This window comes from Porites lutea, chromosome 5 (genome assembly GCF_958299795.1).
Source record: "Porites lutea chromosome 5, jaPorLute2.1, whole genome shotgun sequence".
In the NCBI taxonomy this organism is placed as follows: Eukaryota; Metazoa; Cnidaria; class Anthozoa; order Scleractinia; family Poritidae; genus Porites; species Porites lutea.
In genome coordinates, this window is record NC_133205.1 from 42,189,137 (window position 1) to 42,215,299 (window position 26,163).

Below are 26,163 nucleotides of genomic sequence, written 5' to 3' on the forward strand. Positions count from 1 at the left end.
CCTTGACGCAAATTAACATCTATTGTCTAATTACCAATCAAACGCCTGCGTTGCTGGTACAACGCACTCCGTGAACGCGAGCTGCAGTGATGTTATTACAGGTCCTCTATTTTTCTCGCCCCCCTCCCCCTAGAGCTACGTGTATACATGATATCCGATGTCCGCCCCCTCGGTCATTTGAAAATAAAGATGGCCGCCATTAATTGTAAGACACGCTATATCACAACCGCTATCTCACGGAAAAATAGGGGGCTATGAACAGTCTATTTCGCTCGGCATCCCCTGAGCACGCCTGAGAGTTTCGTTGATTGTCGCCTGCGGTATCGCAGCTGGACAAGTGGAATTTGAAGCAGCCTTAGAAAAGGTGCTGGAAGGCAGAAGCCTTGACGCTTCGCTTAGTAATTCGCTCACTTCTCCTTTTGTTCCTTCGTCCATACTTTATACTGCAGATAAAAATTGCAGCCGAGGATACGACATGTGACCTTGCCATTTGACCTGAGCACGTGATCCCGGCCGAGCTCGCCCCAGGAAGATTAAATGAATTTTACTTTCACAGTTTAAATATAATTTACATTGGTAAGTTTAAAAGAAATTTGTTAACGTTTCAATTTAAAGGATTAAGTTAGAATTCAGCAGTTTAAAAGACATTTTTCAGTAAATTTTAAATGGGAATTCCAAAGTTTAAATTCAAATGGATAGAATGAATTAAACGAAAATGTCAAAGTTTAAACCATAATTTAATCGAAGATTAAATGGATTTCCGTAAGAAGTTTAAATGAAATTTCCAAAGGATTAAATAAAACTCTTTTAAATTTAAATAAATTTTAGATGCGAGGTTTAAATTGAAAAGAAATCATGTCCAAATCAAATATGAATCAACAGGGATTAAATATTGCTACATATGGGCAGGCATAATCCATTCAACCAAAATTCAGACCGGTCCGACCGGGAAAAGAGGACCACCTCAAAAGGTGGACCTGTTTTTTCGAAACTTTTCCGGTTGGACCGAACCGATCCATTGAGTTTTGGACCGAAATTTCCGGAAATTTTGGTTGAGTGGATCGCGCCCCAGTTTTCCGTGTTTGTTTTTCATTTTTTTAAACCTGCCGGTTTAAAAACAGGGAACCCAAGCTCGAAATATGAGCACTGGCTAACATCGGAATTGTTGCGTAACATTGATTTCGAAATTTAAGGATTTGTATGGGCAAAAAACCTATCGTTTCTGTAACCTACGAAAATGAAAGGATTTCAATAAAAAACAGCTCACCTTACGTAAAATGTGTGTTACGTCTCTCCCGTGTGGTCCATGGGCCGATTTATGGTACAGTAAACGATTTTCTCTATATATAAAGGTAAACCACAGGAGAGATGTAACAGACATTTTATGAAAGGTAAGCTGTTGTTTTGTTGAAATCCTTTCATTTTCGTTGGTTACGGAAACGATAGGATTTTTTTTTTCGCATACAAATCCTTATATTTCGAATGTTATGCAACAATGTCGATGATCACCGCTGCTTATATTTCGAGCTTGGGCTACTTGTGGTTTAAATAACAAGTTTAGTTAGTGTGAACGGGGCATATTGCTGATTGATGTTGTCGATGTGTTTCGTCTGAGTTTTCAGGGAGTCATAATTACAGGAGAAAAGAAATATAAATCTAAAGAAAAGAGGCGAGAGAGAAAAAATTTTTTGTCGACTTCATTTTCATGTATGTGCCTAAGTGGTAAATCAACCGTTCGTTCATAACTCCGGGATCTACTTAACTACGCTTGGATACGCTGTCATGTTAGGCGAAGGGTTTTAGTTTCCTTTTGATTCACAATGGGGCGGTCAATGCAGGTTACCTCTCCGGAAAGTGCGGGGAACTCTCTTACACATGCATGGTCTACATAAGAGGTCCCCGCCCGAACGTGGCGGGTATCTTTTTTTGGCCTCACGTGTCAAAAACGGCATATAAAAGGGCAAGGGATTGGACCTCGGACGCAACCCCCCAAAGAGGACTCGTTCAACAGTTCCCCCGGTTCGGCTCAGTGGAGCACGAGAAGCTGATTTGTGACTTTTCCCCACTCTTTAATAGCCACACGTCAGAAATGACACTAGAAAAAGTCTTGCTATATTGGCCCAGTAATTTTACAAGGCTAAATTAGCCTGTGTATATGCAGCCGCCCCTCCCCTCAAACAAAATCAGGGAGAGGATTGGGAGGCTATACACAGGCTAGACTAAGTGAAGATTTGGATATTTCTTGGTAGCGTCCGAAGTCTGAATGAAGCCTTGGGAAGTCTCTTTGGAAACGAAAAGATACCTCTGACCACACATTAGGCAAATCCTTGATGACGTCTCTGTTCAAATTTTTCTCATTAGCGGTCTCCACTTATGTCCAGGATCGATCTTGTTAGCAAAAATTTGCTAGCAAATTGCTTTCGCAATTGTCGCAAAAGAAATAATTGAGAAAATATTATGTCAGAAAATGACTTACAAATATCGCAAAAATCGCAAAAATAACAAATCTAACAAAAATCAAGACTAAGAAAAAAAAGAAGCCAAGAAGGACCCCGAAATGTCCACAAATATCGCAAAAGTAACAAGGATCTTTCTTGCTAGGTGAAAACACCGGTGACAAACATCGCAAAAATAACAAATCTAACAAGAAATAAAGACTTCGAAACAGAAGAAGCCAAGAAGGGCCCTGAAATGTCCGCAAATATCGCAAAAATCGCAAAAGTAACAAGGATTTTTTTTGTTACCTAAAAACACCCATGACAAACATCGCAAAAATACAAAATATAACAAAATTCCAGACTTACAAAGAAAAGAAGCCAAGAAGGGCCCCGAAATGTCCTCAAATATCGCAAAAATCGCAAAACTAACAAGGATTTTCCCGCTAGCTGAACACACCCGTGACAAATATCACAAAAATCGCAAAAATCGCATATCTAAAAAGAATCAAGACTTGGAAACAGAAGAACCCAAGAAAGGCCCCGAAATGTCCGCAAATATCGCAAAAATCGCAAAATATAACAAGGATTTTTTTTGCTAGCCAAAAACACCCGTGACAAATATCGCAAAAATAACAAATCTAACAAGAATCAAGACTTGGAAACAGAAGAAGCCAAGAAGGACCCCGAAATGTCCGCAAATATCGCAAAAATCGCAAAAAGTAACAAGGATTTTTCCCGCTAGCTTAACACACCCGTGACAAATGTCGCAAAAATCGCAAAAATAACAAATGTAACAAAATTCCAGACTTAGAAAAAAAAGGAAGGCAAGAAGGACCCCGAAATTACTGACAGTAGCAAAATACTGTCATATCAATCTGTGTATGCTTCGTTCTTCCATCAACAAACAGCTACAATGCATAAAAAGGAGTGCCGCCCACAGAAGCGGGCAAATTTTAAGCAATAAAAGGGGGTGGTAGCAGAACTTTCATGCCAAAGAACAATCTTCTTATTCTTTAAATCGCAAATATTTACAATATAAAACAGGAAGCGATCTTGGTTCATGTGCCTAGTGATCCTGCCATACTTTGTCCTTCTTTGCTTTCTAAGTCAGGAATTTTGTTACATTTGTTATTTCTGCGATTTTTGCCGTATTTGTCATGGGCGTTTTAAGCTAGCAAGAAAAAACCTTGTTACTTTTGCGATTTTTGCAATAATTGCGGACATTTTGGGGCCCTCCTTAAATTCTTCTTTTTCTAAGTCTTGATTCTTGTTAGATTTGTTATTTTTGCGATTTTTGCAATATTTGTCATGGCTGTTTTTACCTAGCAAGAAAAATCCTTGTTATATTTGCGATATTTGCGGACATTTCGGGGTCCTTCTTGCCTTCTTTTCTTTCTAAGTCTAGAATTTTGTTAGATTTGTTATATTTGCGATTTTTGCGATATTTGTCTAGTGTGTTTTTAGCTAGCAAGAAAAATCCTTGTAATATTTGCGATTTTTGCGATATTTGCGGACATTTCGGGGCCTTCCTTGGCTTCTTCTTTTTCTAAGCCTAGAATCTTGTTAGATTTGTTATTTTTTGTGATTTTTGCAATATTTGTCATGGGTGTTTTTAGCTAGCAAGAAAAATCCTTGTTATATTTGCGATTTTTGCGATATTTGCGGACATTTCGGGGCCCTTCTTGGCTTCTTCTTTTTCTAAATGAAGAATCTTGTTAGATTTGTTATTTTTGCGATTTTTGCGATATTTGTCATGGGTGTTTGTAGCTAGCAAGAAAAATCCTTGTTATATTTGCGATTTTTGCGATATTTGCGGACATTTCGGGGCCCTTCTTGGCTTCTTCTTTTTCTAAATGAAGAATCTTGTTAGATTTGTTATTTTTGCGATTTTTGCGATATTTGTCATGGGTGTTTGTAGCTAGCAAGAAAAATCCTTGTTATATTTGCGATTTTTGCGATATTTGCGGACATTTCGGGGCCCTTCTTGGCTTCTTCTTTTTCTAAATGAAGAATCTTGTTAGATTTGTTATTTTTGCGATTTTTGCGATATTTGTCATGGGTGTTTGTAGCTAGCAAGAAAAAACCTTGTTATATTTGCGATTTTTGCGATATTTGCGGACATTTCGGGGCCCTTCTTGGCTTCTTCTTTTTCTAAATGAAGAATCTTGTTAGATTTGTTATTTTTGCGATTTTTGCGATATTTGTCATGGGTGTTTGTAGCTAGCAAGAAAAAACCTTGTTACTTTTGCGATTTTTGCGATAATTGCGGACATTTTAAGGCCCTTCTTGGCTTCTTCTTTTTCTAATTGAAGAATCTTGTTAGATTTGTTATTTTTGCGATTTTTGCGATATTTGCGGACATTTCGGGGACTTCCTTGGCTTCTTCTTTTTCTAAGTCTAGAATCTTGTTAGATTTGTTACTTTTGCGATTTTTGCGATATTTGACATGGGTGTTTTTAGCTAGCAAGAAAAATCCTTGTTATATTTGTCACGGGTGTTTTCAGCTCGCAAGAAAAATCCTTGTTACTTTGCGATTTTTGCGATAATTGCGGACGTTTAGGGGCCCTTCTTGGCTTCTTTTCTTTCTAAGTCTAGAATTTTGTTACATTTGTTATTTCTGCGATTTTTGCGATATTTGTCATGGGTGTTTTAACCTAGCTAGAAAAATCCTTGTTACTTTTGCGATTTTTGCCATATTTGCGAACACTTTGGACCCCTTCTTGGCTTCTTTGCTTTCTAAGTCAGAAATTTTGTTAAATTTGTTATTTTTGCGATGTTTGCGATATTTGTCACGGGTGTTTTCAGCACGCAAGAAAAAACCTTGTTACTTTTGCGATTTTTGCGATAATTGCGGACATTTTGGGGCCCTTCTTGGCTTCTTTTCTTTCTAAGTCTAGAATTTTGTTACATTTGTTATTTCTGCGATTTTTGCGATATTTGACATGGGTGTTTTTAGCAAGCAAGAAAAATCCTTGTTATATTTGCCATTTTTGCGATATTTGCGGACATTTCGGGGCCCTTCTTGGCTTCTTCGTTTTCTTAGTCTTGATTCTTGTTAAATTGGTTATTTTTGCGATTTTTGCGATATTTGTCATGGGTGTTTGTAGCTAGCAAGAAAAATCCTTGTTATATTTGCCATTTTTGCGATATTTGCGGACATTTCGGGGCCCCTCTTGGCTTCTTTACTCTCTAAGTCAGGAATTTTGTTACATTTGTTATTTCTGCGATTTTTGCGATATTTGTCATGGGTGTTTTTAGCAAGCAAGAAAAATCCTTGTTATATTTGCGATTTTTGCGATATTTGCGGACATTTCGGGGCCCTCCTTGGCTTCTTCTTTTTCTAACTCTTGATTCTTGTTAGATTTGTTATTTTTGCGATTTTTGCGATATTTGTCATGGGTGTTTGTAGCTAGCAAGAAAAATCCTTGTTATATTTGCCATTTTTGCGATATTTGCGGACATTTCGGGGACTTCCTTGGCTTCTTCTTTTTCTAAGTCTAGAATCTTGTTAGATTTGTTACTTTTGCGATTTTTGCGATATTTGACATGGGTGTTTTTAGCTAGCAAGAAAAATCTTTGTTATATTTGTCACGGGTGTTTTCAGCTCGCAAGAAAAATCCTTGTTACTTTGCGATTTTTGCGATAACTGCGGACTTTTAGGGGCCCTTCTTGGCTTCTTTTCTTTCTAAGTCTAGAATTTTGTTACATTTGTTATTTCTGCTATTTTTGCGATATTTGTCATGGGTGTTTTAACCTAGCTAGAAAAATCCTTGTTACTTTTGCGATTTTTGCCATATTTGCGAACACTTTGGACCCCTTCTTGGCTTCTTTGCTTTCTAAGTCAGAAATTTTGTTAAATTTGTTATTTTTGCGATGTTTGCGATATTTGTCACGGGTGTTTTCAGCACGCAAGAAAAAACCTTGTTACTTTTGCGATTTTTGCGATAATTGCGGACATTTTGGGGCCCTTCTTGGCTTCTTTTCTTTCTAAGTCTAGAATTTTGTTACATTTGTTATTTCTGCGATTTTTGCGATATTTGTCATGGGTGTTTTTAGCAAGCAAGAAAAATCCTTGTTATATTTGCGATTTTTGCGATATTTGCGGACATTTCGGGGCCCTTCTTGGCTTCTTCGTTTTCTAAGTCTTGATTCTTGTTAGATTTTTTATTTTTGCGATTTTTGCGATATTTGTCATGGGTGTTTGTAGCTAGCAAGAAAAATCCTTGTTATATTTGCCATTTTTGCGATATTTGCGGACATTTCGGGGCCCCTCTTGGCTTCTTTACTTTCTAAGTCAGGAATTTTGTTACATTTGTTATTTCTGCGATTTTTGCGATATTTGTCATGGGTGTTTTTAGCAAGCAAGAAAAATCCTTGTTATATTTGCGATTTTTGCGATATTTGCGGACATTTCGGGGCCCTTCTTGGCTTCTTCTTTTTCTAACTCTTGATTCTTGTTAGATTTGTTATTTTTGCGATTTTTGCGATATTTGTCATGGGTGTTTGTAGCTAGCAAGAAAAATCCTTGTTATATTTGCCATTTTTGCGATATTTGCGGACATTTCGGGGACTTCCTTGGCTTCTTCTTTTTCTAAGTCTAGAATCTTGTTAGATTTGTTACTTTTGCGATTTTTGCGATATTTGACATGGGTGTTTTTAGCTAGCAAGAAAAATCCTTGTTATATTTGCGATTTTTGCGATATTTGCGGACATTTCGGGGCCCTCCTTAAATTCTTCTTTTTCTAACTCTTTATTCTTGTTAGATTTGTTATTTTTGCGATATTTTTCATGGGTGTTTGTCGCTAGCAAGAAAAATCCTTGTTATATTTGCCATTTTTGCGATATTTGCGGACATTTCGGGGCCCTCCTTGGCTTCTTCTTTTTCTAAGTCTAGAATCTTGTTAGATTTGTTATTTTTGCGATTTTTGCGATATTTTTCATGGGTGTTTGTCGCTAGCAAGAAAAATCCTTGTTATATTTGCGATTTTTGCGATATTTGCGGATATTTCGGGGCCCTCCTTGGCTTCTTCTTTTTCTAAGTCTAGAATCTTGTTAGATTTGTTATTTTTGCGATTTTTGCGATATTTTTCATGGGTGTTTGTCGCTAGCAAGAAAAATCCTTGTTATATTTGCGATTTTTGCGATATTTGCGGACATTTCGGGGCCCTTCTTTGGCTTCTTTTTTTTCTAAGTCTTGATTCTTGTTAGATTTGTTATTCTTGCGATTTTTGCGATTTTTGTTAGTGATTTTCTGACATAATTTTTTCTCAATTATTTCTTTTGCGACAATTGCGAAAAACATTTGTTAGCAAATTTTTGCTAACAAGATCGATCCTGGACATATCTGAGCGTACGGGTTAACCCATGGAAGACGTCACTGTGTACACAAAGTAGCTTCAAAAGTTGAAAGAGCTTGTTAATTTGAGCAGTTTGTGCAAGTTTCAGCTCTTTGCAATCCATAAGAATGGAACTAGCTACAATCAAAAACTGCGACATTGCTGGGTGGCAAAAGCGTTGTTGAGCTCATACAGTCTTTGTAAAGACTGGGGTTTTCAAAGAGAATTTCTCCGAAACTATTCGGTAAATCGGCCTCAAAATTTCAGAGATTACTGAATTTGTTATGCTCTTTCAATATTCGCCTGGGTTCGGGAAAGAGGTAATCAGAAGTAAGCCAATTCAATGGTAAGCCTTTTTATAGAATGTAATGCGCCCGACGCAACTTCTTCAGAGTTCAAGTCTAGTGTGGTGAAGTGTGGTTGAATAGATACTCATCCTGAGACCATGCTCTCACTGTATTTGTACCTCTAAGGGCCTGTCTACATGGAGGTGGAGACCCCAGATAGGTGACTTAACTCGCGGCGGGTCACCCCACTTATCATGTAAACGTGATCAAATCAAAGGGAGAGATTATATGGACAGGCGGGCTACCCCACCCAAGCGGGTTACCTCACCTACCTGGGGTCCCCCGCCTCCATGTAAACAGGCCCTTAATCCCAGTAACGAGCTTTTTTATTGTTTAAATAAAAAAAGGCTTTAAAAAACAAATAAACAAACCCAATTTCAATAAATTAATATTTATTACTCTCTTTCAACCTATCTTTTCGTGTTTCTGTATGTTAAAATAAATGTACAGAGTATACAGTCAAGCGCTTATCAGTGTATCTAACCTCAAAGGAAAGATATATCGACGCACTAGTCAATAAAAACTCTTTTTTAAAATAGAAACTATTTAAATATATTATTCCTGATAAACTAATAACAACAATGAATGGAATACATACAACAGCATCACACGATATATACATCAGTGGGGAAAAGGAAAACCTTCTCAATTAGTTTATTGAGCCTAGTGCCCAGTCTCACCCAAATTCCTTAGAGAGCGAAAACCGGAAACGAGTGAGAATCATGTCCGAAAACATAATAAGTAAAACTAACCAAGGCTCGGATTGGCTAGGCTCGGATGAGCCTCCAAAGTCTCGATAAATCGTCGAGTGATATGCATCATTACTCATTCAAAATATTTCTCTGTTTTTCTCTCCAATCCCCGGCTAATTTTTCATAAGCAGCCAGCAATGAAGCCCCGGGAACGAGGGTCGAGTTCTTTTGGTAGATTTGGATTAAATAGCGTAAAATAATAAGGAACAGCCAACTTCTGCCTGGACTACGAGTAGTCCCCCATTTGTCCTCAGGGATAGTAGAGCGAGCTAAACGCTAACTTCTGCCTTAAAAAATAGCAACACGGCAAAAAACAACAACAACAAACAAACAAAACAATTCAACGGATGGAAAATATAGAAAAGTTGCGTTTAAACCCATCACAAAATATGCATTCCGAAATAATACTTAGTAAAGTACCGAAGGGGTTGCACCGCAAGCGCCTTTCATCCTGTATGAATTTTATGCAAGAAAATAATAAGCGAGGTAAACTTGTAGAGCTCCGCTCTGATTAGTTCTTTGGCATTAAAGGTCATAGAACGATTTTACTTAACCCATAAAATAGAAACTTTTATTTAGTGCGTAATTCTGTTTACTGATAGGAATTCCCTAACATAAAAATGTAGCATGTACAATGGGGAGCTAAAGCAACGACGACGGCAACGGCGGGAGCGAAAATGTCACCCACAAAAAGAATTCGTGCTGTTACAGCCTCGTACCCAGGCCTGTTCGCGCAATAGAGTGACCAGGGGAGGCTTGGAACCGAGCACGATAGGCGAATTTTCCCGACAAGCCTGACAAGAGACGTCACATCAGAAATCGCCGAGGACGACTGGGAACGAGGCTGGTGCTGTTACAAACTTCATCACTCTTATTCCATCTTTTTTAATTTGTCAAAGTGGCGTTTTTTCAGGAGTTGAATTTTAAAGGCCTGTTTTCTATCTTCACTAAAAGAAAAAGATAATCGTTGTCTTGTGTTCACGTCCTCAATAAAACGTCCAATTAAGAATTTTCACGTCTTAGTCGTGCAGTGACGGCAAAGAAATGTACAAAAAATCGTGATGCACGTGCAAAGTTAAACCTATTGCTATTTTGCCGCTGTTGTTGCTTAAGCTCCCTAATATGATTCCTTTCACTAATTCACAGGTTAAGTAAAATTACTAATACTTTTTTAGACGGTATTTGGGTTGACACCCCTTTTTAATCTGCCTCTCCTTCATGGAGTGTAATGCAAACAGTGTAAAATACGTAAACCTCTGGTCACAAATTTACACAAATCTTCGGGCATCGAACTGGTTTTTATACAAACAGATTAAGTCCTTTAACTTACTAACTCGAGGCTTTCTGTTCCAGAGCGTAACAAATCTCCTTTTCTGAAGGCAACCATTGCCATTCTTCTCTGTGAAGGACATGGGTTTAGAATGACGACTCTAAAGAGTATGGTCTCTTCTGACCCCAGACCCTTAAATGCATGGTATTCTGGTTCAAATACCAAATTTCGCTCCGACTACACGATGCATGCTGTCGTTAAGGCTCGAACGAGTCCAGACAATTCATGTGATTCCGTTTTCTTCTTCGTTATCTATCTCGAAAAGAATATAGCCGCAAGATTTGAATATCTCAATCTTTACTGTTTAAGTTGTGATAATTCACTTTATGTGAGCAGTTGTGTACGCTGCAAAATAATAACAAGGACGGTGGAAAATATGAACTTGCCCGTAAAAATACACTGGCAACTTTGTAGTCCTGGCTACCAAAAGCACACTGTTTCCTCGGGCTTAAGCCCAGCACCTGATTGCGCTTGGGCGAAGGTGAATGAAGACATCTAGATGCTCTGACACTAAAGCTTGGTCAAATTAAATTAACAATGGCAAGCGTGAAGGCGTCCAGTTTGTCCGCAGTCTGCCATGGATGTAGGGCCGCAAGTTCGAGTTAGTTGAGCCTCTAAATAGAGCTATCAAACCCGGTATATTTCTCTACTATCTCTTATAGTTAATTAATAACAGCGAAGTGACAATGATACGTCATACCGTCGTCCAACACAAATTACCCGAGTACTTGACAGCGCCCCTTGGATCAGTGGGCTCGGAGACTTTCCGTGCCTCGGTGCACGAGGTAGTTCTATCCGTAGATCCTTTTGAATTTAAATCCGTATCAATGCCAGTGGAGTCCACTGCTTCCTTCGAAGAATCATCACGTTTTCCAGTGATGACCTCGGAGATCGAGAGTTCTTCTTCATTTGCGTTCTTTCCATTCGATGACGATGCAGATACAACAAGCTGGGGTTTACGCGCGAGTGGAGGATCAAGAAATTGTCCCATTAACGAAATTGTGGATATTTTGTACAGAGAAGTTTTCTTTTGGACTGGAGACGCGGGGCCAGTGCCCAATGTCGCTTGAATCGACGATTTCGACGAGTTGGGCGGACAAGCACTGAAGTAGATGTCGGCCTGCAAAGAAAGAGAGAGAGAAAAAAATCGTTTTACAATTAATACAAACAAGGAAACGTCAAGAGTACCCAGGGGATAAGTTTTCATGTTCCTGAAACTACCATAATGAAACAGCAAGGCAATCCAACTGTTTTCAGATAGATTGCTGAACTGTTGATTTATTTTCTGCGCGTGTAATATGCGATGTGTCTGTACGGTGGATGAAATACTAATGAGCGGTCGTCCCTCTTTCCACAGAGCCACGCAGTAAAATTATGCAAACTGATGATAAAAAGGAGGAAGGTGTGGGCCGGCCCTCACCCGATCTACTGTGACTCGAAAGAAAAACAAGAGACTGCTCGCAGCGGTCTAATCCTAATCAAATCCACTGGATGATTTTCTTTTGACCTCTGTAAGTATTACTTGAACTCTTAGGCTAAGTTCAGAAGCAAAGACTTACCAAAGTACAAGTACCCCTTAAAAGGTTTTCAAGTGATTCAGCAAGACACGAGTAAAACAATCGTTTGTAAGGCCGTGCAGGAGAATGAAATTATAATTAAAACTCGGCCTAGACTTTTTTTAACATACCTTGGCTGATATGAGGCAAACCTTGGGAATCACAAGCGTGTGCACCAAATTGGCGTTCACAACAAGGCGGATTTCTATCGTGTTGGTGGTGAAGGCCAGCAAATACGGAAAAGCGCAAACTGAAAAAAAGAATTTAAAAAAATTAAAGAAATCATGACTACTACACGTTTGATGCGCTGGTGTTCAGTTAAAATGCTTGAAGAAAATCAGTTGAAAATTAAGTGGGTATGCGTGCTTCACAACTTAAATAATAATAATAATAATAATGATGATGATGATGATGATGATGATGACGACGACAATGGCAATAATAGTAAAGTAATAATAATAACAATAACACAGATAGCCCCCTAAAAGCGCATGAGCAATTAGTCACGGAATTTTAAAGACAATCTGCAAAGACTATAGGGTTTGTAGTGTGTGCGTTGTCTATGGTACAATATACTTCCCCACACACCGCTTAGTTACCGCCTCCGGTGCATAACGGTCACGAATGCTCTGGGGCGAAATTATAGGAACTGTTCCGTCAGTCAGATATTAGCAATATTTTAATTTTGTTATTAGAACCTTGAGGAGAACTGTAATTATCTATCGATCGAGAATTGTTTCCAAAATGAGTATAATAGGAAGTAAGGCTTTTACACCCGACGATTTTTTGCGCAACACAGCGTTGTAATGTTGGAACAATGTTGCATTGTTAACAATCTCGCTACTGAACGATGTTGATATGGTGCGTAGCGCTAAAAATCATCGTCGTTGTGTAACATCATTGACTTGAATGACTTACCCACTGAGTTTGGGGCCGAGTTCCACTGGAACGCAAAACTTGATGACTGCTCCCCTGTCAGCCTTTTAAATATGGACTGGTCTGGAAAAAACATTCGGAATTATTAACTCGTGAACTTCCAGAACTAATACCCACAGAATTTGTCTCTTCGATATATTTAGGTGTATAGAGGAATTAAAGGATAAGGATTTTGATGATGATGTGCAACTGTACTACTAATTTCAAGGAAAACTTACGATTGAAGGAAACAAGCAGTTCGGATTCTTCTTCTTCGTACACATCAACTGCTGAGACCAAAGTTGCTTTCTGTAAAGGATTGTAACATGAATAAATCATTCAATCAAATTCTGATTTCCGCGTGGAAGAACAATTTGTTATAGTGCCCAGCTTTGTACATAATGAGGCAACGTTTAAATCCGTTATCCGTCCTTTGACCGCGAACAATCGTGGCATTTTCGTTATGTTATGGACAGTGGTTACACAACAAAAGAAGAAATAACTTTTGAGAAAGTCACGACTTTTTTATGAAACTTCATCCACTTAAAAAGTCGTCTTTTTCTCGAAAATTATTGTGTCAGCTGGTTCTGCGGAAATTTCAGTGCTGAAATAAAAAACACTGAACAGGAAAACAAGCATGCATCGATATCCTAGACATACTCTCGTATGAGGGGGCTCTGAAATCTTGTGCTTCTTTTCCTTCTTAAAAACAATGGGGGCAAGTTTACAAGGTTGATCTGAAGTTGCCGAAAAACATTACACTACCTTTTGCTTGTCAATAGAATGTATTCTTGACACATCTCCTGCCTCGCTGATGAGATCAAACTGATGTTTATACCCCACACAAACAAGACTTTCACGACAGCTGGTGTAGACCAGCGTCATTAGACTCGGCGCATCTCCTAAAGTCACTTCCTGGGCAACAAAAAAACAAATAAACTAGGAGATCAGTTTATGGATGTCACAACATTTTTGCACAACTTTTGGGTTCGCAAAAAATGTGTACAACAACAACAAAAACCACAATAACAAGACTTTGCTGTTTTTCAAAACTTAAACCTAAAGAGGCCACATTCTTTTAGACCGCAGTTAAAAAGTCTGAATAAGTGAACCTCCATGCGTTTTTACCAGTTTACAACCTCGTCCCCAGGGCTTTTTCCCTTAAAAATGGGCGAGGTTGACCAGCTTTGGGATTTTAAGTGGTCTCTTCGAAAAGGCGGTCGCTAACAAGAGGTTTTAATTGCTTAATACTGCTACCTTGATAGTGTCAAATCCTTCCGCCACGTTCCTATTGTTTCCAAGTGACCACGTGCTCCATACCGCAGAGTGTTTCCATCGCAACAGGATAACTTTCTTTCCCACAGCTACTGCAAGCCTCAGTTCACCTTCTCCTGATTGGCTCACGGAAAACAAATGACATCCTACAAAATCAATTCAGAACCATGGGGTTCACGGTTATAATCTATAAGAGTAATTTACTACGTCAGCTACTGTATTATCAACGGGGGTCTCATGTCTGTTTGTTTAAATTGGCCGGTCATATTTTGATCGGTGATCGCTCAGAAACGCGCAATGACCGAGCTAAAATATGTTTGTGACCAGCCATGTCAGCTACTGTGATGGCGTCTGTGTCCCTGCAAAAATCCCTTTTTCCTTTAAAGAAATGCTGCGTCAACTTTAGAGCCTATGAACAAAACCTGTTGTTTGAACAAGTAACCATTAAAAAAAAATAATGCAACGTCTTCAGTAGCGCTTTCATGATACTATTTAATATAAAGTATTCTACACAAAATAATTAATTTGGATTTTTGCTTCAAGTTTGATTAGCTGTAGAGTGCTCTTGAGAGTTAGAGGAAAGAAAATGACAGTAATGACCAACTTCGGGGAAGCACTGATCGTTAGATTGAAAGCCGGTGAAGCTATGCACTAGATCACTTCCCATTAAATTTTAAATCAAGTCTGCTGATTCTTTTTATGCTAAATGTACAATTTAACCGAACTGGGCCTCTTTTAGTACTGCATAAGGCGACAGACAGTCTATACCAACATGTCTGTGTTGCATTCTTAGTCTATGTTCTCATTATACCGGATAGCGTTCACGCGCGCGCGAAACCATACCGGACAGGGCTTCTGCTCGCACATAAAACGGTGATTTTGGCGCGATTTCTGTAAATGAGCGAAGCTGGGCCGCGCCGATCTCTAAAGTGGAGAGTCACATATCGGATAGGTGTTCATACTATACCGGAGAGCTTTTGGTGTCGACACGAAAACCATACTCAGCGGCGGATCTAGGGGGAGGGTGCACGGGGTGCGCAACTCCCCCCCCCCCGCTGAGATGACCTGCGGTTTTCTAATACAACTGGTATTCTGCAAAAAAAAAACTATGTGGTTTATTGGTGTTGAAGAAGAGACGAGTGCACCCCCTCCTAAAAAAAATCCTAGATCCGCCTCTGATACTGGATAGGGCTTCTTTTCACACCTAAGAACGGTGATTTTTGGAGCGATTTCTGTAACGGAGCGAAGCTACGCCGCGCCGATCTCTAAAGTGGAGAGTCAGATGTCGGATATGTGTTCATACTATACCAGATAGATTTTCGTGTCGGCACGAAGAGTTATCCGGTGTGGTGTGAACAAAGTCTTAGAGTCTCCTTCAAGATATCACAAGAAAAACAAAAGCCAAACTTTCTGTGCGAACACGAATGAAACAAGTTAACCTGTTTACCTCTGCTTTTCTCTACTCTGTGATTTCTGCAAAATGCCCTGGACTTCGGTTCTTCCTCTTCGTCTTCAAAATCTGCTAGTCTGAACACGTACAGCTTGGATGAGTGAAATTCCTTGCCTGAAAAAATATCAGCGAAACATATATAAAAAGGAGATATAGGAGTGACCATTTTTTAACAACCTCGCTCCAAGCGTGTAAAAGTTGGATAGTGCTATCCACCAGATAAATCTCTAGTCAGGAAAAGATTTAGCTAAACCATAAGTTTATCCACTATATAGAGATATACAGTCCAGAAAATAGCGTTATTCAACTTTTGAACAACCGTAGCGTGGCCTAAAGGCAGTTAAAAACAAAAAGATACGCAAGAATTAATCATTCATAGTCTACGAGTTTGATGTGGGCGAGGGTCGACGAAAGTGCAGTGAGATTTTGGATTTATTACCGTGTTTACACTAGAAGACGTCTAAGACGCCTGGCTCTTAAGTCCGACTTTAAACTTTAAAAGTGAGTCCCGTCTATAAGACGGCTTAAACGTCAGGACGACTAATAAGTCTATACTGATTGCATTGAACTAGACCCCAGATGTTCCCAACCAACCAACACCAATGGCCAATTTTACAGCTACAGGTGAAAACGAGGTTGGAGTTGACCTTGTTTTGATACAACCCTTCCTGCTTCATTATGTAAATCATGTCTGTCTTATGCTAACTAGCATTTTTTTTAAGCAAAATTTACATTAGAAAAGAATGGAAGTTTATATCAAAACAAGGCTAACCTCAACCTCACGTTCACTCAAAGGCTAGGACACTACGCCCACAACTGTAAAATTGCCTATTGTTGTGAAAGCCCTCTACCTCTACCTGGACCTCAGTTTAAAGAGCTCTGTGGAGCTCATTTTTTAAAATAGTCGATTTTTCAACTACCTTTTTGCAAAAATTACCTTTGTCAACTCGAAAGAGAAGTAATCCGAAAGCTTCCACAATACTCATTTGTTTTGCGACCACTGACTTGTCGAACATGTAGCGGTGTTTTGACCCTGGAATAAGAGAATAGCATATACATATAACTGGACACGCGGAGAGAAGAGAGATAATAGTCTGTAGTCCTTTATTCCTACTTCAACTTCTTACAACTGCTGGTAATAAGTACTGACATACACCACACCTTCTGAGGGTCCCAGGTTCAAATAGGGCCTCCACTCTCTTGGATGGAAAACGTTGTTTGTTGGGGGCAAATAATGATGAAAATTTATGAACAAGCCACCATTTGATGACAGAACAATAAGGACATCAAATATACTTGAGAGGGAAATTTAGCTTCAATTGTTTTGGGATAATAATAATAATAATAATAATAATAATAATAATAATAATAATAATAATAATAATAATAATAATAATAATAATAATAATAACGACGACGACGATGATGATGATGATGATGATGATAGTGATAATGATGATGATGACCATGAAAAACTCAGGGGTTATGAACAGAGCAAAGTATTTGAAGCCGTTACTGATCCCTGTTTATTTTGTCTAAAAGCGCTTGGTGTTTTGCTCTTGATAAAACACTCGCTTTTTTTTTTATTAAACATTACATAAAATTGTTACCTTGTAGTATCTGAATGCCATCCTCTGTTCCTAACACAAGGCTGTTTCCTGTAAACCAGTTTCAGTTAAAAATGAGAACTATAAACCATTTACACGATATCACGAAAATGTATTGCAATAATTAGGAGAATTATAGTTATGTGGTCAATACAAAAGATATCTTACCCCACGAATCACCACAAAATATTTTGGTAGGGAAATCCTCGAATATACATTGCGGTTCCCATGGCTAAAACAAAAAGGAAGAATATAGGTAAGCACGGTTAACTTGATCGTGCCACTGTGACAAATAGAAAATCTTACACTTGCATGGAACGTTTTCATGCTTAACTTCTTAAACGGATCGCATGTAAAGTATGTAACGATGGTTCACAAAGGGACCTTACGCTGATGTAATCACGTTTCCCAAGACCGTTAACTTTAAGGTGAGGAATACCAATAACAAGAGTGCTTCCTTTTTTTTCTCACCTCAACTTTCGCGTTTCCAGCAGTGCTGGCCAAACTGGTAGGGGCATCACCTTTCACGATCGTCTTCAGCTTCAAGGACTAGAAAAAAACAAAGACAAAGAAACGAGATGGCAGGGAATGGCTAATAAACATGGCGACTGTGAGGAATTAAGAAGGCAGTGTCAGCGAGTGGCCTATACTGTAAGAAGCTAGGAGTAGCAAGCCGCCAGCACATGTACCTCACGGACAGTAAACTGAACCTACCTGTCCAAACTGCAAGAAAGCTTGTTCTCGCTCCATCCCCTTTCGACGATTACCTCGAGATGAATCCAACACGTCGTTCCAGGATTTTCGTGCACCGAGTTTCTGCAATAAACAAACCCAAGAATACACTAAGGCCCGATAATCCGGGGTGGGGGGTGAGGGGGAGGAGGGAGGCAGGAGAGACAATTGAGGCACAGGGGTGTGAGCATTCGCCTCCCAACAGTGTCTCTCGGGGTTCAAGTCCCGCAGGCGACGCCATATGTGTGTTGCGTTGTCTTGTTGTTGGTTCTCGCTCTTTCTCTGAAAGGTTTTTTCCCGGGGACTCTGGTTTCCCCCTCAAGTGTATGTCTGTAATGGGTTGTGGGAATGGGTGGGGAGGCTTCCTTGCATTGGACCTATGAGTCCCGTTTGCGCCCATCCCCGCAGGGTAGGACTGTGCTCAGTAAAGCTAGTAAAACGTAAAACACGCTTTTAAAGAACGTAAGTTAAGGAAAGTATTTACTTCGTGCATATGATCTTGAAGAAGCCTTGTTATCAAGCTGTCCAGAGTCCGCTGACGTCTGTTGCTGAACGTGGGCGATGCGTACGCAGCTTTTTCTCCATTCATTACTGAAAGGAACAGAGATACATAGAAATTATGAATGAACATAGAATTTTAAAGTCGCCCGTAGAGGGTGTAAATATGCAAGCTCAACGTGCACAGGACACCTTGCTTCGATGTCGGTTGTCAAGTTTCTTGATGAATTCACTGGGATTATTTTACGTCATGATATTTATTATTCGGATACACACCACTGTACACTAGCTGGAGAGTGTTAACACGTCAAAGCTCTTTTTTAGGCTCCGTTTTATACTAATATGTGGGGAAATAGGGTAAAGAGGTCACTTGATCATCCACATGAGGTACCGTGCTACAACTTTTCTCCATGTAAAACGGGGTCTTTATACAAGGCACTTACACTTTACAAGAAGAAAGTCTCGGAACTCCTGGTGATTTCTGAAAATCGGTGGACAAGGCAGTGGGGGGCCAAAGATTGGCACATTTTTTTCGGAGAACACCGTAACCCTGTGGAAAGATAAAATCATTTAGTTGGTTTATCATTTTGATTGATTTGGAAAAAAGAGTGATTTTTAGGCACATTACTGTAACACCAAGAAGACTTCTTACCGATAGCTGGCATCTGATTTATTGTAAGAAACAAGTGCATATATGTCTTGAATGGTTAAGGAGCCAAAATGGACAAAATTTAGGCAACACATTGCTGACTTTTTCCAAAGTTTCTCTATCCTTTGTTTCCACAGTAATCATTTTTAAACCGCAGTGCGTAGTGCGTAGTGCGAAGAATGGAATTTTCACCAATTAAGTTTGTAAGACTCGAGAAAACATCGCCCGTTTATGTGGCATGCAAAGGAATGGTGATTGTCTTGCCTACGAACGCGAAGTGAAGAGGAAAAAACAAACGTTCATATAAAAATAGATTGGGTTGTCTGGTCTTTTGTTTGTCAGTGAATCTCTAATGTAAATGTTTTTAGGTAGTATTGTAAATGTGATAATCAATTGACTTCTTAAAAAATAGATTGGGGTGTACGTTTAAGTTAAAAAAGGATACGGACAAATTTGGACTTGATCGCTGGAGGACTGAAAGAAGTCTTTTCATCCCAGTCTTGGAACACAATAATAACAATGTCGTTTCCAATATGGCGTTTTCGCTCAACCTAGCAAGAGAGAGAGATGAATACAATCAGGAAACATCATTTAGTAACTGTGTTTTACTGCAACGGATCAGCGACAATCAAACACCTGGCCTTTCGTCTTCGTCCGCCCCCCGTCCCCCGGACAACAAACACACTCACCCACGCCAACCAGAAAAATGACAGTAGAATCTATAGGCCCCATCCACAATTCTGCGTTTTCAAAACTACGCGTTTTCGTTGTCATCCAAAACGCATCGATCGCTTCCAGTCCACACTAAAACGTTCGAAAACGATAGATATTGCACGTTGTGACGTAAGTTGAACTCTATGCGCATGCTACAAACATACGCGCCTGCGATATTTTTGGTCACGTTCGAAAACGATAGATATTGCACGTTGTGACGTAAGTTGAACTCTATGCGCATGCTACAAACATACGCGCCTGCGATATTTTTGGTCATTTTGATGCGTTTTCGACTGCCCATCCGTCCCACACTTCTGCGAGATGTATGCGTTTGCGTTTTTATCCACTTTCAAGCACATTTCCAAGTCAACGCGTTTTCGATGAAACCGCTCAGCGTATTAGTATGGACAGCAGGACTAAACGAAAAGAAGTGTATGCGTTTTCAAACGAGAACACATTAGTGTGTTCAGAACCTTAATTTTGCTTGTAGCCGGTGTCAATCACCCTCACATCGTCTGAGCAGTTAAGATTAACAAGGACACTATGACGTTCTCTTCTGAAGGGTTCGACTGCCCTTTTCTCTTGACATAAGGAAATGTGTATTAACATGCTGTCTTTATATAAATCAGTTTATGGTTAGTTATTGCAGCATCACCTGTTGCGGGTTGTCGGGTGTAAACGGCAGCATGGTGGACACATGAAACATTACTTCATGTCCTTCGTACATTGTGTACAAAGAATGCGAACCAGTCATATCATCTAGAACAAGGATGAAAGAAGTTAACAGCTCGCTGGAAAAGATGAGGATGTAGCAGCGAGAGTGCCCTGAGGCGACGTTTTGCGCCCGTAAAACTGATGTTTAGCCAAATGAAAACTTTCATTGCACCTATTATTGAGTCTTGATGATAGCCCGTTTCTGAGTGGAATCACTCGAATTCCGTAACTGCTGAGCTAAAAAAGACCTCAATAACTGATAGGGCTTACTCGCTTAAGCTTTAATTTTCTATCTCACGCTTGTGGAGCATCCGGCATGTATGTCTTAAATTGGCTAGCATTAGCTATATTAACCTCGGCTGTGGTTTTACGATACTTAATTGGCGGTAATATCCGTTGCCGTTTATGGCATATGGTTGAGAAAATCACAGAAAAACGGTCTTTTGTCCGCTAACTAAGACACTTAAGCAGACAATTAAGACGTAGAGAACTTACTTTTTACATCCAATCCTCCCCGATACTTCTGCCAGCCTTTGAGCTCTATTCTTTCTCCTAGAAGCTCTAGGAAGCGTTCAAATTCCACACTGACGTTCACTGCAATCAGTGGGAGACAAGGCGTTACCATACATAATCAGGGCCCACAAGTAGACTGCAAAACGGTCGGGTTTTTCCCGTCAAATTCGGTTTTTGAAAGCACAAATACACAAGGCGTATCTCCTCAGTATCACACTCCGTTTTGACCCTCGGCTCGCAACAGGACTTTCGCTTGACCGCGCTCGCGCGTTTTAATCAAACGCGAAAAAAGGCCTGTTTTGCAGTCTACCCCGCGAGCTGGGGGAGGAGGGGGGGGGGGGACATTCGATCCCGTAGCCCTATATGTTAGGCATTATGTAGTGCTTCTAAAGTTTACTCCATTCTAAAATTCTAAAAGGCTGTTTCAAAGTTCACGAAAAGAAAAAGAAAGTTGTTGTCTTGTGTTCCCGTCCTCGACAAAACGTCAAATTAGGCACTTTCACGTTGTAGTCGTGCAGCGACGGTAAAGAAATGTACAAAAACGCTGCACATGCAAGAATGTTATTTTGCCAATCCAAACCTATTGCTTTTTTCCCGTTCTCGTTGCCGTCGCCGTCGTCGTTGCTTAAGCTCCCCACTTTTTGGAAGTCGCGGTCCTAAAATAAGGTATGCATTAAGTCACATGTTGGGTGCTGTTTATAAGCATTGCTAGCGTCAGTCGAGCGATTTAAAGAGAGCTGAAGTCCTTCTCCAAAGATTCTCGCAAATATTGCCGGGAACGCTAAGCCTAATTTTCGAGTGAGTTTGTGACCCGACGAAACGACCGACGTAAGGCTAGCCAACTCTTCGAACTTTGAAGGGTTGTTTCCATATTATCGTGGGACTTCATTCGGCGATCCACACCAAGCTTTAACGACTCGAAACGCGAATAAAAACCGAATAAAAACTGGGTCCGTTCCAGAAATTTACTCTTAAGACTCCAATTTATAAACCCCTTTAAACTTATGTTTTATTAACAGACTCCAAAGATTATGCAACCTGGTAATAGATTGAAGAGCTGTTAAGCCTTAACTAACCATTACTGAACACTTCGTCATCTGTAGTTTGTCCTTGTTTGGCATAAACAACGCCGAACTTGAAGTTAACAGATCCCTGATGAGATGAAAAAATTTATGTGATTCGATTAATAAAAACACTGTGTTGGGAAAATTGTCGTGACAAGATCATAAGAAATAATAAACTTGAAAGGGGATTTTGCAAGTAAATAACTGTTTACCTCCTGTTCTTCCAAAACAAGTAATTCCTAAAAAATAAACATGAAAAAAATGTCAGATTCCTACCCCTCAAACACGAACAACTCTGTAATGCGTGAACATTTGATCAGTTTTGTCCCTTTGAATCGAGGACGCGTGTTAGAATGCATTTCAAAGTGCTTATTGTTATTATATAGAGCAATGCAATTTGAAAAATTTTTAAAACTTTCATCTTAGATTGTTTCCTGAATCAGAATTTTGACAATTTACGAGACGAGCGTAAAGACTACGCCTTGAAACATTTTCCCGCGTTTTTGGACTGAAACGCGGCGACCTTGGATACAAGAAGGGTCTCTTGTGAAGCTGGTTCTGGCTGGTTCTCGCGTTCAGCAGCTCCGGCTAACATAATATACTAACATATTCTCCGCAAGACCTGTGATTGTCTTAGTGTACCAAAACCTTCAAAAGGTCAGTATGAACTCCAACATAAGCATCAAAGGGACTTGTACCTTTTGTATTTCCGCATTTAATACTTCTTTAGGTCCTTTGTCAACCTTGTTTATACCATACGCTCTGAAAAAAATATAACAAGTACACATGAAATCCTTAAGTTAAAATAGCTTTATGCCTCACAAGCGTACTGGCAAACGAAGGAATAATAAAATGATATGTAAATTCATTAACGTTTTGAAATGAGTAAAATCATTAAACAGAAAAGTACATTATTTTTTGCGATTTGTCCGGGGAAAGACGACCGTAAATGGCTTCACTGCTCTTATAAAATACTTCTTATTATAACAAGGACATTTGAGGAGGGTTTTCACTCAGACAATGATCTATGTTTTTGCCCATGCACTTTCTGAATTTCTTTTCTGCACATAATACACTGAACCAAAACCTTTAAATACTACTCTTGTATTATAAGCTTTTTATTTTAGGGAAGTTTCAGTATTGCCACAGTTATCATCCGTTATAAATTGAAACTGATAGTTACAAAGCAGAATTTGAATTTAATTCTAAAGTGAATTATAAAATAACAATTATTTTATTTCTACCTACCGTAATACAGTCTTTGGGGAGACTGGCTTGTTAGGATGGTATGCTATACATAACTTTTGACTGCCCTGCAATTCAAATTTGTGCAACATAATTGTAAAAGACTGAAAATTCATCATCCAACGAAACCAAACACAATATACCAAACAATAATGTTCAATCACATTTTTTCCCTTTGCTGAGGAATCTTGCACAGCATTGGCTCAATCGATACTCCAGCTGGATGTATATAATGTAAGAGGATCCCTACTTAAGTTTGTCAGGGTTTAGGATTTAGTGATTTATGATGCAAGATTTGGGAATTTTTTTTTTTAACAAACTGACATCTTGTAAAAAAAGTAAGCTAAATGTCCCTAAATGATGAAACATCATTCTACTTTGATTTAATGAAACTTGTCTACAGTGTTAGTGACATCTTGTAAAAAAAGTAAGCTAAATGTCCCTAAATGATGAAACATCATTCTACTTTGATTTAATGAAACTTGTCTACAGTGTTAGGATCCTAGTTTAAGCATACCACTTTTTTTATCTACGCTCAATTACCAGCCGCTGTTGGGGAATGAGCACCTACTCCTCCGCCAAACAGATTGGAAGGAGCAAGTTAACTCAAGCAAGGCATGTAGTTATAATCGGCCAATAAAAACTAGAGGAATTATGGGATTGAGAGAGAATTTTGGTCAGGATGATTGTGGGATCCAAAGTGGTGACCCTCATTTCAGAGACACAGTAGAAACTCAAATAACTTGAATTCCCTGCTAACTGGAACTAAATTTCCTTTCCCTTGATCAAAATCTCACCGAAATTTACCCCGATAACTTGAATTCCCCACTAACTCGAACTGTTAAATTAAATGTTTCCCTTCAGAGTTCAAGTAACCAGAGTTCTACTGTAGTATCCTGATAACGACAATCATCCCAAACAGGGAAAGCAGGATCAGTTCTAGCAATGTGGATATCCTCCATAATTACGCCCTTCAATGCCTATAGCTACCAATGTGTTAAACTAAGTTTACCGTTTTCCTCCACACAATGGCTCTATACTGTGGGACACCATAGTTATCAGCATCAGTCAGGCAAACAGACAAAATGAATGGACTTTTGCTTCCATCTACGCCAACAAAATTTTGATGCACTGAGGCAAATAAGAGATACAAAAGCAAGAATTAAAGGCAACTATAAAAAACTCACTATCAATGACCTCTTTTTGGACATTTTTCAAGACAGTATTCTGAAACATTATGACCCAGTTGAACCAAACATGTGACGATAAGTATTTTTGTCAGCAATGAGTAAATGTTCATTAATGACCCATGCTTTCCAGAGAAGTTTCCATATCAGTATAATCCATGAATTGGTCATCAGTGAGCCCTGGCTGGGCCATAATTAAGGCAAGAAGAGAGAAAAGAAACATTATGCTACCTTTGCCAAGAAAGTACTTGAAGTACCATCTGGTTTGGAATTCCGGATTCTCCAAGTGAACTCCACTACCTTGCCGTGATACTGCTCCATTCTGAACATTTAAAGACAAAAGTTACATTTAAAAATCATCAGCTTATCATTGTATAGGCTCAGCAGGGAATGCAGGCCTGATATTACCATTAAGTTTTGAATCAGGCAGTAGCAGAACTTTTAACCCAGAACATCTCAAAAGTATTCCTTCTTTAGCTTCAAAAGAGATCAGCTATTATATGTGCCCCAGCGAGTATAACAAAACAACAATTTAACATCTGAATTAAACTACATGATTATAACATTGTAATTTGAGACATGGTGATATTTACCTGAAATGTGCCAATTTCACCATTCTCCATTCTGAACCGGCATGCTGGATTTTCACCTACGTCATTTCCTGAGCATTGCAAGCTATTTAACTGCAATAAATCAAAAAATGGCAAATGCCAAGCATGAATTTGAAGCTAACTCTGAAAACCTGAACCAATAAATTAAAAAAATAACATACTGTAAAGCAGAGATGGCAAACTGTAGATTGGATCTGTAACATATTGTATCTATTTAAGCATTTGGAATTAGCATTTTAATTTAGCTGGTACTTTATCACTGAAATTTGGAAAATGTCTCTGTACTTACAGCTTCAAGGGAGCCATAGTAGTGCTTTCTGCTTAAACCTGATCTTCGACCAATATCTGGAGACGGAGCACTGTGCAGAGAGAAGACCATTCAACAGGTTCATTGAGAAGTACATTTTAATAACCTTTAAAACCCTGGTTCACTCTCAGAGTCAGAAAGAAAGGGTTGGAACCTACAATGGAGGACAAAAGAACTTGGGACTGTGTGAAAAAGCCCTTCCAAGCAATTGTTAGGTAGAACCATGCTCCTAAGGACCATTTTTTGTTCGGCTTTGGGTTCATCCCGTCGTTCCCCCACTTCCCTCAGCAATGTTGTGGCCAAAAAAGCACTCATTCTCGCCCATTTGTTTGGGGTGGGAGCGGAGGGATCTCTAGTTTTAGCAATATCACTGGAAAGGTCCCAACACTTTTGACCTCCATTGTAGGAATCACAGAGAATTACAGAGAATTAACCCTTTATGCCCGAGAATGACCATCCATACATTGTCAAGAGATTAGCTAGGTTATGAAAAGTAACAAAATGAAAACCAAAGAGAAAATGCCTTGATTGTTTATCAAATTCTCTCAACTAATTCTGTAAAGAAATGTATGTAGATCAGTTTTGAGAATAAGACTTTACCAAAACCAAATTAAACATAAATGAAAAGCGCCTGGCGACCCAGGGTATAGTTAACCCCGAGCCAAATACAGTTTAAAAAATTGAGAATGTATTACCCACGTAAAGAGCTTTTTTCTCAAAAAGATCACTGCAAAATTGCTTAAAACCTAACAAAGTCCTCAAATTACAAAACTTAAACCCTCCAAAATACTCCTCCCATGCACCTATCCCTGTCCCTGTATCATAACCTGAGCACTCTCCTGGAGATTGGAATCCATGCCAAATCTAGATACCAAGTTATGCAGTCATTGCTAAGATAACATGTCATTTTTACCCTTGAAGAT

At 39.2% G+C, this 26,163-nt stretch overlaps 2 protein-coding genes across 3 annotated transcripts in view; one reads left to right on the plus strand and one right to left on the minus strand.

Annotated features, from left to right (window-relative positions):
- LOC140937809 (zinc finger CCCH-type with G patch domain-containing protein-like) overlaps positions 1 to 26,163 on the plus strand; it is a 204,926-nt gene that overhangs the window by 57,031 nt on the left and 121,732 nt on the right. The window lies entirely within an intron of this gene.
- LOC140937799 (GTPase-activating Rap/Ran-GAP domain-like protein 3) overlaps positions 8,497 to 26,163 on the minus strand; it is a 28,640-nt gene continuing 10,973 nt past the window's right edge. The window contains exons 2-27 of one of the 2 annotated variants that reach the window (XM_073387371.1): positions 25,223 to 25,292; positions 24,916 to 25,005; positions 24,554 to 24,644; positions 24,148 to 24,266; positions 23,139 to 23,203; positions 22,589 to 22,652; positions 22,103 to 22,129; positions 21,903 to 21,978; positions 20,809 to 20,907; positions 20,255 to 20,358; positions 19,331 to 19,436; positions 18,889 to 18,934; positions 18,680 to 18,786; positions 18,223 to 18,329; positions 17,721 to 17,822; positions 17,478 to 17,555; positions 17,175 to 17,238; positions 17,010 to 17,057; positions 16,337 to 16,432; positions 15,397 to 15,513; positions 13,932 to 14,095; positions 13,440 to 13,589; positions 12,914 to 12,983; positions 12,678 to 12,758; positions 11,891 to 12,009; positions 8,497 to 11,323 (exon numbers count right to left, since the gene is read on the minus strand). In XM_073387371.1, coding sequence (XP_073243472.1) covers positions 10,898 to 11,323; positions 11,891 to 12,009; positions 12,678 to 12,758; positions 12,914 to 12,983; positions 13,440 to 13,589; positions 13,932 to 14,095; positions 15,397 to 15,513; positions 16,337 to 16,432; positions 17,010 to 17,057; positions 17,175 to 17,238; positions 17,478 to 17,555; positions 17,721 to 17,822; positions 18,223 to 18,329; positions 18,680 to 18,786; positions 18,889 to 18,934; positions 19,331 to 19,436; positions 20,255 to 20,358; positions 20,809 to 20,907; positions 21,903 to 21,978; positions 22,103 to 22,129; positions 22,589 to 22,652; positions 23,139 to 23,203; positions 24,148 to 24,266; positions 24,554 to 24,644; positions 24,916 to 25,005; positions 25,223 to 25,292 — 2,686 coding nt within the window. In that variant the 3' untranslated portion in view covers positions 8,497 to 10,897. The remainder of the gene's footprint in view (positions 11,324 to 11,890; positions 12,010 to 12,677; positions 12,759 to 12,913; positions 12,984 to 13,439; positions 13,590 to 13,931; positions 14,096 to 15,396; positions 15,514 to 16,336; positions 16,433 to 17,009; positions 17,058 to 17,174; positions 17,239 to 17,477; positions 17,556 to 17,720; positions 17,823 to 18,222; positions 18,330 to 18,679; positions 18,787 to 18,888; positions 18,935 to 19,330; positions 19,437 to 20,254; positions 20,359 to 20,808; positions 20,908 to 21,902; positions 21,979 to 22,102; positions 22,130 to 22,588; positions 22,653 to 23,138; positions 23,204 to 24,147; positions 24,267 to 24,553; positions 24,645 to 24,915; positions 25,006 to 25,222; positions 25,293 to 26,163) is intronic. The other variant, XM_073387372.1, reaches the window with a different exon arrangement.